The following is a 19,316-nucleotide window of genomic DNA, read 5'->3' on the forward strand; positions in this document are numbered from 1 at the left end:
GGGGGAGGGTGACTTTTTATTTTATTTTTATTTTTGAGGATAATAATATTAGGGAAAAAACATGTTGTTCAATTAAAAAACTATTTCTTCTCTAAAATCACGGTCCTGCGTAACTAACACTTCAAGAAGTTATATGGTTAAAAGAAAAGTAGAAGCTACAGCTTTTGAATGTTTAAAATGTTACTTCTTACACCGATGAAATGAATCCTTCAAAAGGTTTGAAAATTATTATTGGCATTAAAGATTTCTTTTCTTTTTAATCTCCCAGCATCCTAGGATAATTGGTACTCCTTCCGTTCTACTTTATATAACAAAGTTGAGATTTGAGAGCACGAGGAAAAAAATTATTAACTTTTGTGTTAATTTCAAAAAAAAAATTATAAGAAATTAAGTACAAAGTTACAGTAACTAAAAGTTAAAAAAATATTTAAAAAAATATTTGTAAAAATCATGGTAAAAAAAAAACATTTTAACTCCCAAGAAAATATTGTTTTATACAAAATGAAACATAGGGGAGGAATTATTATCTTATTGACTCTAATATTATAGATTCTCAAAAAAAAAAAAAAAAAAGGAACAAGGACTTTAAGGATATGGATAAAAGGGCTGCGGATCAACCAACGACCTTTTCTTTGACTAGTTGATACCACAGGTTAGCGGTTCTTGACTATTTTTCATCGTTTTGAATTTTGTTAAAAGCTTGGATTTTGACTTTCCACTTCTAAATTCATATAATATCTGTCCAAAACGAAGCTATATATATATATATATATATATATATACTCCCCGTGTGACATATTATGTGATCCTTTCCGATTTTTGATATTCAACTTCTTAATTTTTATCATGTATTAAACCATAATATTTTTAAGCTTTTCAAAATAGAAGTTATATATTTAGAAATTACGTAAAAAATATCATAAGTCACAATATTCAATAATTTATATATATGAATAAAAAAAAATTACAATTAAACAAAACTTTTCTTTCGAAATTTGAACATTGTCATATAAATTGAGATGAGATATTAATATTGTACTAGTAGTTTTCTTGTGTCAAAGTTGACTACATGTAAGCCCACAGGTGTACAAATTCAAACTCCAACGTGGACTGGGCCCACAGCTTCAATGAGTCAACTTTGGTGGCCTTTTCTATCGAGTCAAAATTCTTACCGAAAAAAAAAAATTCAGTCGATTTCCTAAAACCCCAAACTCCGTTCATACCACGGGCTTAACTATAGGATACGTGAATTCAAGGTCTCTATCTAAAATTAGATATTTTATGTATATATTTTTTGAAATTAGTATAATATTAACTGTTGGCAATCATACTCCAAGAAGATTAAATGGTCCACTTGGTTGAATGTTGATTTATTGTCCAAGAGGTATAGGGATCAAGTCCTATTAGATAAATTTTTTCCTCCTTTTTTTTTTAGTAGTGCACCCATGTACTAGAAATCCTAGATCCGCCTCTGGTTCATACCAAAATGTAAATTGCGTGGGGCGCCTTTGGTCGTCCCTTTTTAACTTGTACCCATTTTATTTTTTCGTTTATATTCGTATTTGTTTTTTGTTAAAGCGTTTTAAAAAGACAATTTTGCTCGTCTTTAATAAAAGACTACTTTCGGCAAAATAAATTGAAGTTTCGGATAAAACTCATGACAGAACTATAGATTGCAGGATAAAACTTCAGCATGTTTTGGTATGAAGTTTTAGCAAATGAACTAAATAACTTCAGCAAACATTAGCAAAAACTCATTAGAAAATTACATACTGCTAGACAAAAACTTAAGCATGTTTAGTCTGAAGTTTTAGCAAATGAACTAAAAAACTTTAGCTTGTTTAGACTGAAGTTTCGAATAAAACTCATGACAAAACTGTAAATAGCGGGAAAAAATTCCAGCATGTTTTGGTATGAAGTTTTAACAAATGAACTAAATAACTTCAGCATGCATTAGCAAAAACTCATTAGAAAATTACACACTGCAAGACAAAAACTTAAGCGTGTTTAGTCTGACGTTTTTAGCAAGTGAACTAAAATAATTCAGCTTGTTTAGACTGAAGTTTCAGATAAAACTCATGACAACACTATAGACTGCAGAACAAAACTTCAGCATGTTGTTGTATGAAGTTTTAGCAAATGAACTAAATAATTTCAGTTTGCATTAGCAAAAACTCATTAGAAAATTACATACTGCAAGACAAAAACTTAAGCATATTTAGTCTGAAGTTTTAGCAAATGAACTAAAAACTTTAGCTTGTTTAGACTGAAGTTTCGGATGAAACTCATGACAAAACTGTAGATTGCGGGACAAAACTTCAGCATGTTTTGGTATGGAGTTTTAACAAATGAACTAAATAACTTCAGCATGCATTAGCAAAAATTCATTAGAAAAAGACATACTGCAAGACAAAAACTTAAGCATGTTTAGTCTGAAGTATTGACAAATGAACTAAAAAACTTCAGCTTGTTTAGATTGAAGTTTTGGATAAAACTCATGACAAAACTGTAGACTACAGGACAAAATTTCAACATGTTTTGGTATGAAGTTTTAATAAATGAACTAAATAACTTCAGCATGCATTAGCAAAAACTCAATAGAAAATTACATACTGCAAGACAAAAACTTAAGCATATTTAGTCTGATGTTTTTAGCAAGTGAACTAAAATACTTCAGCTTGTTTAGCCTGAAGTTTCGAATAAAACTCATGACAAAATTGTAGACTTCAGCATGTGTTGGTATGAAGTTCTAGCAAATGAACTAAATAACTTCAGCATGCATTAGCATGAAATTTTAGCTTCTTTGTGAAACAACTTCATGTTATATTAGCATGAAGTTTTAGCTTCACTGAAACAACTTCATGCTACATTAGCATGAAGTTTTAGCTTCAACGTGAAACAACTTCATGCTACATTAGCATGAAGTTTTAGCTTGTATTTGATAAAACTTCAGACTTCAACGTGAAACAACTTTTTTCTATATCCTTCACGCATTAAACTTGAAGTTTTGTATAGTTTTTGAAGATCTATAAGTGAAATCTTCACGTTATATCCGTCACATAACTTTGCAAGTGTGATTCTGAAGATGAATCTGATTTAAGTTTCTGGTTTTTTGATAAAGCTGCTGAGAGGAGATGAGGAGATCTTTTTTCACGAATGAGGTTGCAGATCACGCGAATAATGCGTGATGCATGTTTTATATCTTTTATCAGGGGTATAATTGTCATATTATTACGGATGTTTTGTCAGCTGACTACTAAATTAATAATTTTTAAAAATAGGGTATATGTTAAAAGATGACACAAATATAGGGTGCGGCTGCAAATCCCTCCTAATTCCATAAATTGTAAAAGTAGCCCATAAAAATAACACTTTATTTGATCCGAAAGTCAGATTTTTTCTTTAATAAATAACAACCCACGTACAATTATATTCAATATATGATTCCCACCAAATAGAGAATTTTCAAAATATTATTCTTATACTGAAGTCTTTGATTTTTTCTTCAAATATTTTCTTATTGATAATGTTCAAAAATTTACGCAATCAGTCAAGTCATAAACACCAATAGCAATTAAGTTTTATTTTAAATGATTAATAACCGGAATGGCGGAACCAGAATCTGTTGAAATCAGTAGGTAAGATTTAAATGTTTTAGTTTTATTTTAAATTGTAATAAAAAGCCAAAAAACATGGCCAAGTCATATATAGTCAGAGCTGAGTCAGATGCATTGGAAGGTCGAGCTAAGGAGTCATTCAACTACCTTCTTTAATTTCTTCCTCTCTACTGTATGATGCTGTCTTTATAATCAACATTAAACTACATTATCATCTTCTATAATTGGTGCTAAATTTAGAATGCCTAAAATCTCTTCATTCTAAAATTAAATTTCAGAGATTTGATCTCACTGTAATGCTACCATTCACTTGTTAGGTTGGCCATTAGTAAGCCCTCTCCACCTTGGACCAAACTAGTAATTAACTTAATTAGTCCTTACATGCATTTATTTATAGTCTTCGGGGCAAATTTAAGCACATCTGTTTTTTTTTGTTTTTTTTTTCAGTACTAAAGTCCAATCTGACGGTATTCGAGGGCCATCCTTATCTTCTCCATTTAGTTTTGTCTAATTGAAGATGAATTCACCTACCAATACCGTGCAAACAGAGGCGGAGCCAGGATTTAAAACTTAGGGTTTTGAGATTCTAATCTGTTTATGTTACTGGGTTCTACATATTCAATAAATTTATTAAGATAAATATAGGGTTTGGACCACAACTAATAGGTTCGGCCGAACCCGTATTCCATAGGGAAAATAACACTGTATAGCCGCTCTAAAAATAATAGCCGAAAAATGTATACACACTTTGTATGTTTATATACACAAATTATACAAAATTTCTATACTTTTTCGGCTATTGAATGTAAATAATTTTTAGCGTTGGCTAAAAGTAATATTTGCCATGTCCCGTATTCTAGCGCCACCCCGGCGTGCAAACTAGAAGTGACTAGAAATTATCATATTCTAATGTCCTTATGTAGATATGTTCAAATCTAACAAATCAATTTTGAATTGGACAAATATCAAATATATACGTATAAACTTTATCAGAAGAATTTTTTGTGTGTCAAGTGTTTACTTAACGACCATAAATTAAATCAAGGAATACATTTACTCGTTCGAGTAATAGAAAATGAAGAAATTTATATAATTCTTTCCAAAAAATTGAATATATCATAAGTAACCAACTAATTAATGGCATACAAGTCTAAAATAAATAAATAAACACCTACTAATCCACCATCGGTGGTTTAGCCGTTTCTAACTAACCTAATGAAACTTCCTAAAAAGAAATCCTATCCTCGTATAAATGCTTTCGCATATTTCTATTTTTTCAACTTCTTAATATTTGATTTACTTACAATTTAGCTGAGCTAAAATTCAATTTAAAGCTAGAAGCTTCGCCAGAAACAAATAAAATGAGGTCACTATTGTCGCTCTACTTCGTAGACAAGACTCGTTCCGTACTTTACTTAAAAGTTCGCGTCATTCACATGACCGAGCAACCATTAGGGTTTTCATCACTGAACATTTGTGGTGCGTTCAAGTACGTTGGTGGAGGAGGTGGTGGCACATATTGTGGTTGGTGTGCATAGCTTGTATGAGCATAACGTGGATCGTACGTTGTCAAGCCATAATCTTGATTCATATGACTTTGGTTATGCATAGGCATTGCATAATATGTATTTGAGTTGTAACCATAGTATTCTATTTTGTTGATCACTTCTGTCTTCTTCTCTTTCGACTCGCCGTCTTTTTTCTCGGCGTCGACACCGCCTTTCTCTTTCTTGTCCCCGCCGCCGCTGACGCCGCCACCGCCACTCTCTTTCTCCTTCTTGTCATTGCCACCCTCTTTGTCTTTCTTTTCACCACCTCCATTGTCTTTCTTTGGTGTAACAACTTCAACATTTTGCTTTAATTTATCTGTCAAGTAAGGAATTAGCTTCTTTATATCCACTATCCCCTTTATCGTGACCAAATCTTTTTCTGATTGTATTGTCACCTCTTGTACCCCTGTCCAAAAATAAAAGGGTAAATAATAAGCACTTAGTCAACCACTATGCAATAGCCTAGAGGCGTCAGGTGAGGCGTCTAACCTAAAACTTTTGACGTGGTAACATAAATTTATGTGTAAAAATTTATTAAAATTTAAAAAAAAATATAAACCCATAATTTTAAATATAAAATAAGTTCAATACTAAAAATCTTAAAAGTTGAACTCATAGAACATAAACTTTAAATCGTCTCTGCCACTATAGAATAATATAATCTCACGAGAAGGGAATCATTATTATATTGAGATTCGAATATAAATATTTGGGAACTGAAAAGATGGTTGCAAGGTGCACCTAATTTTATGGAGAATATAATTTGTAACGTACGTAATTAACAAAAATATCCATAATAAGCTAATCAAAGCGATTCAGTGTATCTTACCTTTAATCTTTTTTATAATTCGTTTTGTTTTATGTGCACACCCGTCACAGTGCATCCGAATCTTCAACACCACAGTGCTTGCTTGAGGCTAAATAATCACACAAAAAATAATAAAACGAAACAAATTAGTGATAATTCAATTAATCTAGTCCAAGAATTAATTAATTTCAGAACATTTATTACTTGAGGACTAATTTAGCAATAAAACTGAAGAGGTGTACGTTACACAAGGCTTTTTAGTTTTTACCTCTTTAGGTTTCTTCTCCTCGTCTTTCTTCTCCTCTTTCTTTTTCTCTGTTTTGTCGTTAGATTTTTTATCTCCGCCGGCGCCGCCACTGCCGCCGTCCTTTTTGGGCGGCGATGATATCAGCTCCACCTTCTTCTTGGTCTTGATTTCCACCCTTTCCCGGAGCCATGAGGGGTCCACATTCCCTTTTACTGTCAATTTTCCATTTTCACAGTCCGATTTCACATCTTCCACACCTTCATTTGGATAACCACAAACTCATTTAGCCCAAAGCTAAAACTCTACCTTATACTAGTGATTAAATCAAATTAAAAAAATGGCGTGACTAAAAGTGTCAATTTTAAGAATTTTATTATAATTTTTGTATTCACATATAAAGTCAAACCTCTCTATAACAACTGTTTTTGTTCCGATATTTTTTAGATACCGTAGCAAAGTGATATTATAGAGAATTTATATTATATTATACAAGGACGATGTTATAAAGAAGACTGACTGGATTAGCGAAAGCTATGAATTTGAGCGTCAAATTCGGAAGTAACAATGATGGTTCCTTGAGGATTCCGAAAAGTACATTGTTCCGGCAAATTTAAGAAACCAGGCTTCAACCTTATCCGAATAATAATAAATATAAATTAAAAAAAAATGAATTTAGTCAAAAGACATACACAATTTCCATGATTATGGTTCACCTGTTCATTTTCGTTGTTAATCTTCAAAATTTGAAGCTTAAAGTCAAAGTATTCATTGTGTGAAACCAAACACTAAACCAGACGAATTAACCAATGTACCTATGTAATTAGCGATATTTTTCCAAAAATATTAATTAATTAATTACCTTCAGTGTGGCGAATGAAACGTCTGACTTTCTTGGCACAGCCTTCACAATGCAAATCGAGCTTTAACACTATGGTGGCAGCCTTCTCTCCGCCTTCTTTCTTCTTGTCTGCTCCTTTAACTTTGGTTTCTTCTTTTTTCTGAAATCCAAAAAATTAGAAGAAAAATTATGTTTAAGTACTACTAGGAAAAAGATATTGAAAATAGGGAAAAGAAAGATGGAATTAATGAATTACCTCGCCCATTTATTTGAGAGGATAAATGAAATAAATTTAATTGGAATGGTTTGAAGTTTGAAGAGAGAAAAAGGAGGTAAATGGAAGAATATATAGAGAATTGGTGTGTACGTGGTAGGAAACTGACTGCCAGAGTGGATACAAAGAAACGGTTTCGTTACTTCTGATTTCTTGACAAACCAGCCAACTTTGACTACTACGTACCTTTCTCTTCACCTTCCTTTTTTTTCTATTCCTATCAGTAATATTCCAGAGCTATTTTCAATATATACTTTTTATGAATATATCATACTATAACTATTTATTTTAACACGTGTAATAAACATTATAAGTGACATGAGAATAAGTAAAAATATGAATTCTACTACTAATAATGTTGAACTAAATTTGTATATTCATTTAATTAAGGGCCATTTGCCTATGGCTTTCGCGTCTTTCTAAAATTATAGTCATGGTAAAATCTAAGTTTAAAAAAAATGAAAGGCTTGTTATTCAATAATATAACATGACTTAAATATTCGTGTTAACCAAGCTCTACATAGATCTATTCAAACTTTTAATGAAGTTGATCGGATATTTCTATGGAGAATTAGAATTTCTGTATGATAGTGGATTACACGGGATTCAACTAATCAAATAGAGTAGATAAAGGTTCACAAATAAATTATGTAAGTCGTGATTAATTGAATCATTTCTTTATAAATTTCCTATATCAAACTCTTAGGTTTCAATGCACGAGATCATATTCTAAAAATCATCTTCCTTAGTATAACTCTTATGCATTTTCTTCTTCTAATATTATTAGGACCCGTTTGGTCATAGTTTTGCCAAAATGTATTTGTTTGTTTTTTTGGAAAATATATGTTTGTTCATAAATTTTATCCATATATTGGCAAATTCCCAAAATCCAAAACCCAAATCCCAAAACCAGCTTGGCCCAAAACATTACTATTATATTTTTTAAAAATTGCCCCAAACTTTTGTATTTTATAAAAGAGCCCATTATTTATTATTTTGTAACAATGTTGTTTCGTCTTCTCGGTCATCTGATAATGTATTATGTAGTTCAGTATAAAAATGATAATTTTGTACCAAATTTATTTATGTTCAGGACTATGGTTTGCGGTAATATAATGAAGGTTATTGATGAAGGTACTGTTGGGTATTTGTGATAGTTTTTGAACTTGTGGGTATAAGTCATGTTTCATGTCTTTTTTTAAAAAAAAAGGTGAAATATGTTTTGAAAACTGATATCCAAACACATTTTCATCTTCAAATCATACTTCACCTAAATCAGATTTTTCAAAACAAATATGATAATCTATGGCCAAACGCTAGCTTAGAGTGAACCATTTCAAAAGTGACTATCTATATATTGATAGCCATTTCAAAAGGTATAGTTTTAATCCATTGTATTGAAAATATCATAATCATACAGCTAAGCTTTAGAAGGCAAAGAAGGACCATAGATGCCAAAATGCGAAGAGTCAAATCACAATTAATTTACTTAAAAGGAACGGAATGAATATATTTATACCTGTACGTTGTACAATATGGATTTGTAATTTTGTACGAGTGAGAGTGCGCGAGTGAAAATACAAGATTTTTTTTTTAAGTTTATATTTCATGATTAATGGTCATCAGCAACAGTCAAAAGTTTGCTCCTTAATTAATTCTTTTTTAGTTTTCCATCCTATGCATTGGGGCCTAATTAAATTTAGATTTGTGCCGAAAAGTCCCACATTAATTAAGGGGTAAAAGTTTCCTAACAAAGGGACTCCATACTCAGTGCCCAAACTCGAGACCTGTGATTAATGACGAGGGAATACTTGCCGTTCCATCCTAATACTCGTTGGGTCCTTAATTAATCCTTTTACCTTATCTATTAGTAGTAGCTAGATTCCGTGAACATAGTCGATTGATATGCCACGCGGCTTCACACCATTTGGTTAATTAAGATAAAAGATCGATTAACAGATTGTCTATGTTAGCGTCAGCAAAGACGTAAGGGACTAAAGTTAAGTAGCCTGGTTCGATGGCTGAGTGTAAAGTCATTGGTTACAATGATCATCAACAATCATAAAAGAAAGTCAGCTAAGAAACGCAATGACATAATGAGCATTCTGGCTGCTAAAGAAATAATTAACCATGTTTATTAATTTTTACCACTAAAATGTTTCATGCAATCATGTCGAATGCCTAACATCACCAAACTAGAAATGTTAAAGTGGTTGACTACGGAAAAGGTCTAAATTTTCTGCTACATTTTATAAAATTGCTCAATTTTTTAATTTGCTCCGTGTTATAACTTTTGATCTATATATATCGTTGCCGTTAGCAAGTTGTATTTACTTTTGCCATTAGTGTAACTCCAACGGAAAGTGAGTGACCATATTCTTTAAAGAAAAAGGTTCAAACTTTTTCCTTAACTTTTGATTATGGTTAAAATTACTATCGAGTTATATCTTTAAACATAACATTCTTTAGTACTCAATCTATTCTAATTTATGTGATCTTATTGTTTTTGTAATTCGTTCTAAAAAGTAACATTAGTCATCTCTTCCCCCCCCCCCCCCCCCCTCCGACTAGTCAAGTTGAAGTAGTAGTAGGAGAATGGGAGTTCGCAAGCAAGAATTGAGATAACATTAATTTGCTGTTGGAAGGTGATGGACAAAAGATATAGATAAGGACAGAAGAAAAAGAAACTTCCTAACATTTGCTTTTCTTGAAAAAAAAAAAAGATAAGAGAAACTTCCCAGAAGACGTTAGATCTGTACGGATCCGACATTGCATTCCCTACAAAGGAACACCAACGTTGTCTTTCACGATGTTATATAGCTGTGAGATAGTACGATATTACAAATTGAGTTGTTTCCTTTTAATTTATTTGATTGTGCCTCATATTTGATTTGTTTTCAAGATCGTTGCATATCACTAAAAAGGGATCTATTTTGTTTTTAAAGTTTTCCTCCTCCTATTACTAGGGTGTCAACGATTCGGATCAGTTATTTTAGAAAATTTATACCATACCAATTGTATGGGTCCAAATTTGGACAACCACGACCACTGATGAACACGACAAACGGGAAGATCCTCGCAGCTCAACGTAGGTTCGATAGGGGGCGTTAGGAATATTCCTTTGATTATTCCCCGTAATATGTTTTGTAGGATCTAGAAGGGGTCTGTCCCTTATATATAGGAGGAGAACAACCTTGTAAAGGGGCTTCTCTTTTCTTTTCAACTTTTCTCGAAGACAGAACATCGATTGTAATACTTTTCTACAAAGAACTACCAGCATTTCTAACGTTCGATCATTGGTCCTCATAAGATCAGGAGACATTATCCGTTGTGTTTATCTTATACTCTTTTTGTTCTAGAGATTATTATGCTTGTCTAAGATTTACCCCATCATTTTCTTTAATTGATTTATTCAAAAAGGTTGTAATATCCTTTGAGTTAAACAATTTGGCGCCGTCTGTGGGGATTTCTATAGCCAAGATTTTAGTTTCATCTAGATCCTTGAAAGAAGTCATCGCCTCTTCATAGCCTTGCAAAGCTCAGCAATGGCAGGAAAGGGAGAGGCGAGATTAAAGGCAATAGTAGGCGTCACGAACAACCTGCTAAGCTCCCTCGACGAAGCCGGTAGGGAAAACGCTGAAAACGTAACGCCCAGTGCTACACTTGAGGGAGATACCATGTCCACCCCTCACGAAAGCGTGACTATCTCACGCGAGAAGGAAACCTCAACATCCGCAGCAGGAGAAGCACCACCAGCTGTGAAAAGGCTATTAGAGGAATGGCTAACAAACACCTTGAGCAGCATACTCGACAAGCCCACTCAAAGGAACATCGGAGGCACAATACTCGCAGAAACCGCAGCTATCGCCGGTGAGCCGGAAACTCCACTTACAGGTAACACTCACATTGTCGTTGATGCAGGTAATGATGCACTCGCGGCCATTCTAAAGAAAATGGAAGATATGGAAAACGAAAACAAAACGCTCCGCGATCAGATGAAGGAACATCAGGAAAGGGTCGATAAAATACCGGGCGCTCCAAAGTTGCTACCAAAACGTGATGCAGGCTGATTCATCGTGCAGTCGTACAGTGAAAGAGCAGCCCCCCCACACTATCCCAAAAACATTCAAAATGCCGCCATATTTGAAAATATACGACGACACCACGGATCCGGAGGATCACCTGATTCACTATGTCACCGCGGTAAAAGGCAACAATCTGTCGAAAGAACAAGTTCCCTCGGTACAGTTGAAAAAATTCGGCGAAACTCTGACAGGGGGAGCATTGACATGGTATTCCCAACTGCCAGCGCGGTCAATATCGACATTCGAAGAGATGGCAGATAAGTTCGTTACCGCTCACGCGAGAGCGAAAAAGGCGGAAGCCAGGATAAATGACATCTTCACCGTTAGGCAAACGACGGGCGAAAGACTTCGGGACTTCCTAGCCAGATTCAACAGGGTAAGAATGAGCCTACCAAACGTTTCGAAGGGAATGGCGGTGGCAGCCTTCCAAAATGGGTTAAATAAAAGCGGTTTGAAAGCAACCAAGAAATTGCTGAGTAGACTCATGAAATACCCTTCCACCAAGTGCGAAGAAATCCATAATGCCTATTGCGCTGAAGTAAGAGCAGATGAGGAAGACTTGAATGGGCCGCTCTAACGACTAACATCGGTCTAGACCGAAACAAGGAGGGAGCGCCGCAACGATGGTCGAAGGGATCAACTATCTCGTTTCAATCGAGAAAGGCATCAGCCTTACATCCGGGCATCCATCCCACCACCACCACGACAAGCAGATGTCACGCCCCCGACATACCGGGCCACACCGAAATGAAAGAGGTATGCCTCCATTTCTTTCTGCTCATAACTTTCGCGTTTCTCCTTCAGAAATAGTATATGCACTGAAAAAGCTCGGCACAAAGATGTAGTGGCCGCAAAAGATGAAGTCAGACCCGAGCATCCGGAGATCGAACGTTCTGTGTGAATTCCACCAGGAAAGGGGACACAAGACCGAAGACTACATAGGTCTGCGGCAAGAAGTAGTAAGAATGTTAAACCAGGGACACCTGAAAGAACTACTGAGCGACCGAGGACGAGCCAACTTCGCTCGCGGATGCGATCAACTTCAAGGACCACCAAAACCAACTTCGCCAGCCCGTACCATACAAATGATCATTGGTGGTGGCGACGATGCAGTAATCAACCATGTGAAATTGACCACCACACACAAACTCAAGCGGACGGTCGCCCATGAACGGTGTGACGACTTCGAAGATAGTGTCATCTTCGATAAGTCGGATACCAACGGTTTGTCTTTCCCTCACTATGATGCTTTAGTTATAACTCTACGTATTGCTGACACCGATGTAAATAGAATAATGGTGGATGACGGGAGCGGCGCGTGTATTATCCATCCACGGGTCCTCTTACAGATGAGACTCGAGGATAAGATAGTACCGCGTTGCATAACACTAACGAGTTTTAACAATGCAGTGGAACGGACCTCGGGAGAAATAATGTTGACCGTTCTGGCAGGAGGGGTCACCCTGGAAATGACGTTTCACATCATGAACCAAGAAACAGCCTATAACGCTATCATAGGGCGCCCAAGGATAACGCCATGCGGGCCGTCCCGTCAAGTTTCTACCAAGTAGTCAAATTTCCCACCCGGTGGGGGATATTCAGCATCCAGGGCGAGCCGCGCACCGCCTAAGAATGCTATCGAATCGCCCAAGATTGCACACATACCCAACAATTAAAGGGGGCAAGTGCACTAGCATAGCAATCAGCCATATCGGGAACCAAACCCGATATACAGATAGAGGCCATCAAAGACACAAATGTCGTAGAAGCTTGCAAGTTAACCGTAGAAGATCTCGATCCCGTTCAGCTAGACAGTACCGACAGCACGAAAAAGCTTACATTGGACATACCCTCTCAGAGCCAGGTAAATTTCATGAGTTCTTAACTAACAATGCCGATTTATTTGCCTTTTCTCACTCAGATATGCCGGGAATCCTAAAGGATATCGCCACGCACAGGCTGAACATCGACCCCCTTTACACGCCAGTACGGTAAATAACGAGGAAGTTCGATGCCGTAATTAATGATGCAGTCAGCGAAGAAGTTGATAAGTTGCTCGCTAACGGCTTCGTCCGAGAGTCAAAGTATCCTCAGTGGGTCGCCAATGTGGTCATGGTAAAAAAGAAGAACGGGAAGTGGCGGATGTGTGTCGATTTCACCGACCTAAACAAAGCATTCCCAAAGGATTCTTTTCCGTTGCCACATATCGACCAACTCATCGATGCAACGGCAGGGCACGAACTACTGAGATTCTTGGACGCCTATTCTGGTACAACCAAGTTCTAATGGCAGAAGAAGACCAAGAGAAAACCACCTTCATCACTCACCAAGGGACGTACTGCTACAGAGTCATGCCGTTCGGACTAAAAAATGCATGGGCGACGTATCAAAGGTTAGTCACCAAAATGTTCAAAGAATAACTCGGAAAGACCATGGAGGTCTACATCGACGACATGTTGGTGAAGTCAAAAAGGAAGGAGGACCACATTGGTCATCTGAAAGAAGCCTTCGAAATATTGAGACAATATGGGATGAAATTGAATCCCGAAAAATGCGCCTTTGGCGTGACCTCAGGAAAATTTCTGGGCTTCTTGGTATCGCAAAGGGGTATCGAGGTTAACCCGCATCGGATCAAAGCCATCGAAGGAATACCAGAGACACTGACCATCAAAAAGCAGGTACAAAAATTGACGGGGAGAATAGCTGCCCGGTCGAGGTTCATCTCGCGATCGTCGGACATGTGCCATAAGTTCTTTAATGTATTAATGAAGGACAATGTGCTACAATGGACCGTTGAATGTATTGACGCCTTAAGAAAACTGAAAGCGTATCTGTCCTCACCACCATTACTCGTCAAAGCAGATCCGGGCGAGTGCCTCCTGGTGTACCTAGCAGTCTCCGAAGTCGCGGTAAGTGCGGTACTGGTCCGTGAGAACAAAGTTACGCAATCTCCAATTTATCATATCGGCAAAGCCTTAGTTGATGCCGAAACAAGGTACCCCCACCTTGAGAAATTGGCCCTGGCATTAGTCGTAGCTTCACGGAAGCTCCGACCATATTTCCAATGTCACCCCATAAAAGTGGTGACAACCTTCCCCCTCAGGGGCATCCTACACAAACCCGAACTATCAGGCAAGTTGGCCAAATGGGCCATAGAATTAAGCGAGCACGATATAACCTATCAACCGCGAACCGCTATAAAGTCGCAAGTGCTCGCTGATTTTGTCGCCTGAAGTAGAGCCGGAAGCGCTCCGTGCTTCCGCACACCCTGACCTCTAGGTCCTCTACACCGACAGTGCATCTAATGCTCGGGGTCACGACAGGGACTCGTCCTCGAAGTCCCTCTGGGCGAAGTAATTTGCCAGTTCATACGGTGCCCCGAAATGACTAACAACGAGGCCGAGTATGAAGCTGTGATTGCAGGATTAAAGTTAGCCCTCAAATATGGCGCTCGACGGCTCGTACTCCATTGCGATTCTCAACTCGTGGTGAACCAAGTCACTGGGACTTTCCAAATCAAAGAACAAAGATTACAAAGATACTAGTCAGAAATTCACAAACTACTACCAAAATTCAATGAATGCCGCCTCAAACAGATACCTAGGGCGCAGAATATCGAAGCAGACGGTCTTGTGAAGCTAGCAGCAGCCACCAGAAATATAAACAAGGGATACGTAGTCACCCTCCTCCACTCCTCAATAGACAAAGTCGAGGTACATTCTGTAAACCTAACTTGGGACTAGCGCAACAATATCGTAACATATTTGCAGGAAGGGACACTCCCACAAGAAAGGAAAGAAGCTAATAAACTCCGAATATAAGCGGCCAGATACAGCCTCGTGAACCATGATCTTTACAAAAGAACGTTCGGCGCCCCCCTGGCCAAATGTCTTGGGCCAAATCAGACAAGGCGAGTACTAGAAGAAGTACACGAGGGGCACTGCGGTGCCCATACAGGAAACTGCGCCCCAGTCCGATGCCTCATCTACGCAGGGTACTTGTCGCGCCCCCTTTTTCCTCCGCGGAAATCGGGTTTATGACATTTGGGAGGACAACTCATTCATTTTGGGAATTGGGTTTGATTTAAAGAGTCGCCACCTAATGATTAGGGTGCATTAGGACACCAAGGAGGTTTGATTTAAGTAACCAGAGACTGGGTAAGGGCTTGAAATTATTCTAAGGGGAAGGTGTTAGGCACCCATCAGAATCCACTAGTGTGGTTCCCGGCCAGACTATTATTGTGAATTTGGGTACAATTACATATAAAAAAATAGGGCTCAAATAAGAGGGGATTTCATCATATAAAGGTTTGAAAGTAAACAAGGTTTGAAAGAGTAATTAAAAAAAACTGATTTTAAAAATAAAGAAGTAAAATACTGAAAAGAAAGAAATAAAGGGAGAGGGGTCCTAGGTTTATTAATAATATGGATCACCCCACACAATGCCCGGTAATCACTCCTTAATGAGGGGCTACACGTGACATTATCGCGTGGTCATCATATCCATATCTACCCTTCCCACCCCGTTGAGGTATTAAAGCGCGGAATGGTCTCGTTTACCTATTGCATTCTACTACCCGTCCCAATCCTATCAGTCCTGGAGGCATGAGGACTACTAATCCTAAAAGGGAAGGAGTGTTGGGCTTATTTATGGTTTCAAAGGCAAAAATTCTAAGGCGACATACAAAACATGTATAGCAAGTTGGGGGAAAACACATAACAACCAGAGGCTCAGACATACCTCCTTGAACAAAGAAACACGTAATTAGCATGACTTACACATACTAGTTGAGGTCTGATTAAGTACTGAACATGCAAGAGCTTAAAGGTTGAGGCAGACTGATTTATTACACAATTCAGATAAGAAGTCCGAATCAGGCCTGCCTGCTGGTTGTATTTATTAACAGAACTGATTTAATTTATAACTTTACCCTAAGGCTTGCCTATGTGTTGGAAAGGGATCCTATAGGCATGGTATCTATTGAATTCAGAAAGCAACGAAATAACAGGGTATAAAGTAAACTTGACACATACTGATTAACAGAGGAGCCAGATTTTGTTAAAAGAAAGGCCAATTTTTATGAAGATTATAAGCTAATAGCTAACAGTATCCGTTGTTACTGATTTTAATCACATATGTGAATGAAGCGATTCAGATTGGATTAGGACTTCCTATAGGCATGCTTTCTACGCGTAGTTGATTTTGAACATAGTATAAAATGCAGGAAACTTGTTTTAAGACTTAGGAACATGATATCTAGGTGCAGAAATTATTTGAAACCCTATGAACATGATTTCTAAATGTAGATGGATATACAGAATTTAATAGGCATGATTTCTATGTGCATCTGCAGAATTCAAAAGTCCTATAGGCACGGTATCTACCCTGTTTGCATACATAGTTACCCGCCCTTTTCACTAGACATCCCCAAGAGTTTATTACAAATTATTACAGCCCAGATTAAAGTAAAGAAATACATCAGAAAACATATAAATAAAAGTACAACCAAGGCGAGCCTGATTCAGACTTCATGTCTGAAATATAAGGTAAACCAACTCCATGAGATCACTATCCAAAGCCTTTCTCCCATTTGAGTGTGTCAAAGTTCCCTAAGAGCCTCAAAGGGACTCCGGGCTAGTGCTCACACCCAAATGTATTGCCAGATTAGGGGATGAGTGCAGTGTGGAAAGGCCAGCCCTCAAGTGTCCAAGTTCAGAGGGAACTCAAAGGGTCCCAAGGCAAGGCTCACAAGAGGGGGGCAGAACTTAAAGACTAAGAAGGTGTGCAAGCGCATATCAGAATGCTAAAAGGGAAATGGAAGAGGGAATCAACTACAGATAAGCACATACAAGGGGATTCAGGGGAATAGGGGATTGTAAAGAGCCTGTCACTTAGGCAAAGGCAGACTTTAGGCATGCCCAGCAATGGGGAGTGCTAGCACACCTATAAGCCTGCCAGAATACATACTGTTAGAGGCTAAGATTCCCAGGGGATCAAGTTCAATTCACGGACAATAACTTGCATATTGCCATGCCTCAAACCATAGCTTAAACACATAGGGGGCAGGGGTTAGGGATTCATAATAGAACAGGCAGAAAGAAATTAATAAGCTAGAATGAGTGTTGAACTATACATAAGCAGTAAACAGGGATACAAAAGCAGTAAATAAACACATTGTTGTGGTGCTGAAACTTAAATCAAGACATACCAGTTTCAAAGAAACAAAAAGAGAGAAAGCAAGCAACAGGTCTTGTAATAGGCCACGATATAAGCAAACAAGAGAGAATACTTTTGGAGTATAAGTGTAGGTTCAGAAAGACTATCAGTGATTGTTATGAAAGGGTCGTGCATTTATAGTGTGAAGAACAGGCAGAAACAAGGTAAGAAAACAATTAAGGAACTGAATATCAATTAAAAAAAATCAATCAATACAAGACTTCCTTTAATTAAGGAATTCAGACTCAAACGGTAAAACTATTTAAGGAAAGAAATTAAGTAAACATCTTGTGCAAAGTAGGCAATTAGGGGTAAATACATAGGGGTTTTAATTAAGGGAAGAATTTTGAAATATGCAGTTAAAACAAATAAGGTAAGGATCCATCAGTATTCAGTAAATCAAGGGGTCAGAGGTTTGAAATTACTGGCTCATGAATAGGCTAAGGAAAGTTTTTGACTCAAATCGAGTAACAGGGAAAATCAGCAAACAAGGAAAGAAATCAACCAAACTTACACAAGGAAGTCTGAAATCAATCAAAATTGAAAGCCATTTTTAGAGGGAAGTTCGGCACGTATAAAGAGTACACAAACATGCTAGGCAAAGAATAAATGTCATGCTATTGCAAAATCAGTAGGTAGTCACATAGGTCAGTAATGTAGAAGAGATAGTATCAAATAGCATACAAAGGGTCTAGTATAAGGACCTTAGAAGAGTTTAGTAGAGAATCAGAATTTCTTAAAGAAACAGAGATTTCAAAGCTCAGTTCTGAAACTCGAACGTCTAAAAGAGTTGGGTTTTTTTTTTGAAATAAAACCAATTCGAGCAAATCACATAGCCAATGGTTTCAAAACTCGGAAGAACCCCCAAATTCTAGGGTTTCTACCATCAATCGAGAACACAAATGAGAGGACAAGCAATCAAGAAAAAGGGTACTAATCGAAACTGGCTCAAAGGTTTCAGAAAGGAACTGAGACCTTTAACACGTTCTTTCAGTAGCAGAAACTCATGAGAAGCGTAGTACAAGAACAACACGCGAGACACAGAAAAAGAACTCAAAGAAACATAATGGAAGAGGTTGATAAGAAACATAATAGAAGAAAACCAATCAGGACACAGCAGGAGAAACACACAAAGAACATGGTAGGAGGAAACTTATTAAGAACACAGTAAAAGAAGCACACAAAGAACATGGTAACAGAAAGTTAACAAGAACACAGTAGAGAAACATATAAAGAACACAGTAGAGAAACATATAAAGAACCCAAAAGAAACATATAAAGAACACAATAGAGGAACATATAAAGAACACAGTAGAAAAGCATCTAAATAACTCAAAAAGAAAAACCCTAAATCGCAAAAATATAAAGGTTTTGAAAGCATAACTTTTGAAAGAAATACCAAGAGATCATTTAAAAGTTTAGGGAAAACACGGATCTAGAACAGATCTAAAGAAAAATAGAAGAACCTCAAAAGCTAGGGTTTCAGGGGAACCCAAACGGTGAGAAAGGCTGGGATAGCTGTTGATCTAAACAGGAGGGGTCGAAACCAGGCTCGAAACAGGCATGGCTTGCCGGAGCAAGGCCGGAGATGGCCATAAAAACTTGAACCAACAAGGTCTGGATGAAGCTCTTCATATTCAGACCATGAAACCTCAGCAAATAGGTGTGTAGGAACCCTAGA

The 19,316-nt window shown here is 37.1% G+C and overlaps 1 protein-coding gene across 1 annotated transcript; it reads right to left on the reverse strand.

The window, feature by feature from the left end:
• Positions 1 to 4,683: 4,683 nt before the first annotated feature.
• Positions 4,684 to 7,417, reverse strand: LOC109217659 (heavy metal-associated isoprenylated plant protein 6-like). Its single transcript, XM_019381924.1, has 5 exons — positions 7,317 to 7,417; positions 7,082 to 7,220; positions 6,244 to 6,479; positions 5,997 to 6,084; positions 4,684 to 5,573 (listed from the first exon to the last, which is right to left on the reverse strand). The coding sequence occupies exons 1-5, from the start codon at positions 7,323 to 7,325 to the stop codon at positions 5,050 to 5,052; spliced, it is 996 nt and encodes a 331-aa protein (XP_019237469.1). The 5' UTR covers positions 7,326 to 7,417; the 3' UTR covers positions 4,684 to 5,049.
• Between the last annotated feature and the right edge of the window lie 11,899 nt (positions 7,418 to 19,316).

Source organism: Nicotiana attenuata, unplaced genomic scaffold (genome assembly GCF_001879085.1).
Source record: "Nicotiana attenuata strain UT unplaced genomic scaffold, NIATTr2, whole genome shotgun sequence".
Taxonomy (NCBI): Eukaryota; Viridiplantae; Streptophyta; class Magnoliopsida; order Solanales; family Solanaceae; genus Nicotiana; species Nicotiana attenuata.

What these genes read in the sequence shown, in the direction of transcription:
- LOC109217659 (XM_019381924.1), bottom strand. An exon ending in AGGAGAAGAAACCTAAAGAG is followed by an intron (nt 6,085 to 6,243) that starts GTAAAAACTAAA and finishes GTGATTATTTAG; the next exon opens with CCTCAAGCAAGCACTGTGGT. An exon ending in AATTATAAAAAAGATTAAAG is followed by an intron (nt 5,574 to 5,996) that starts GTAAGATACACT and finishes ATTTTTGGACAG; the next exon opens with GGGTACAAGAGGTGACAATA.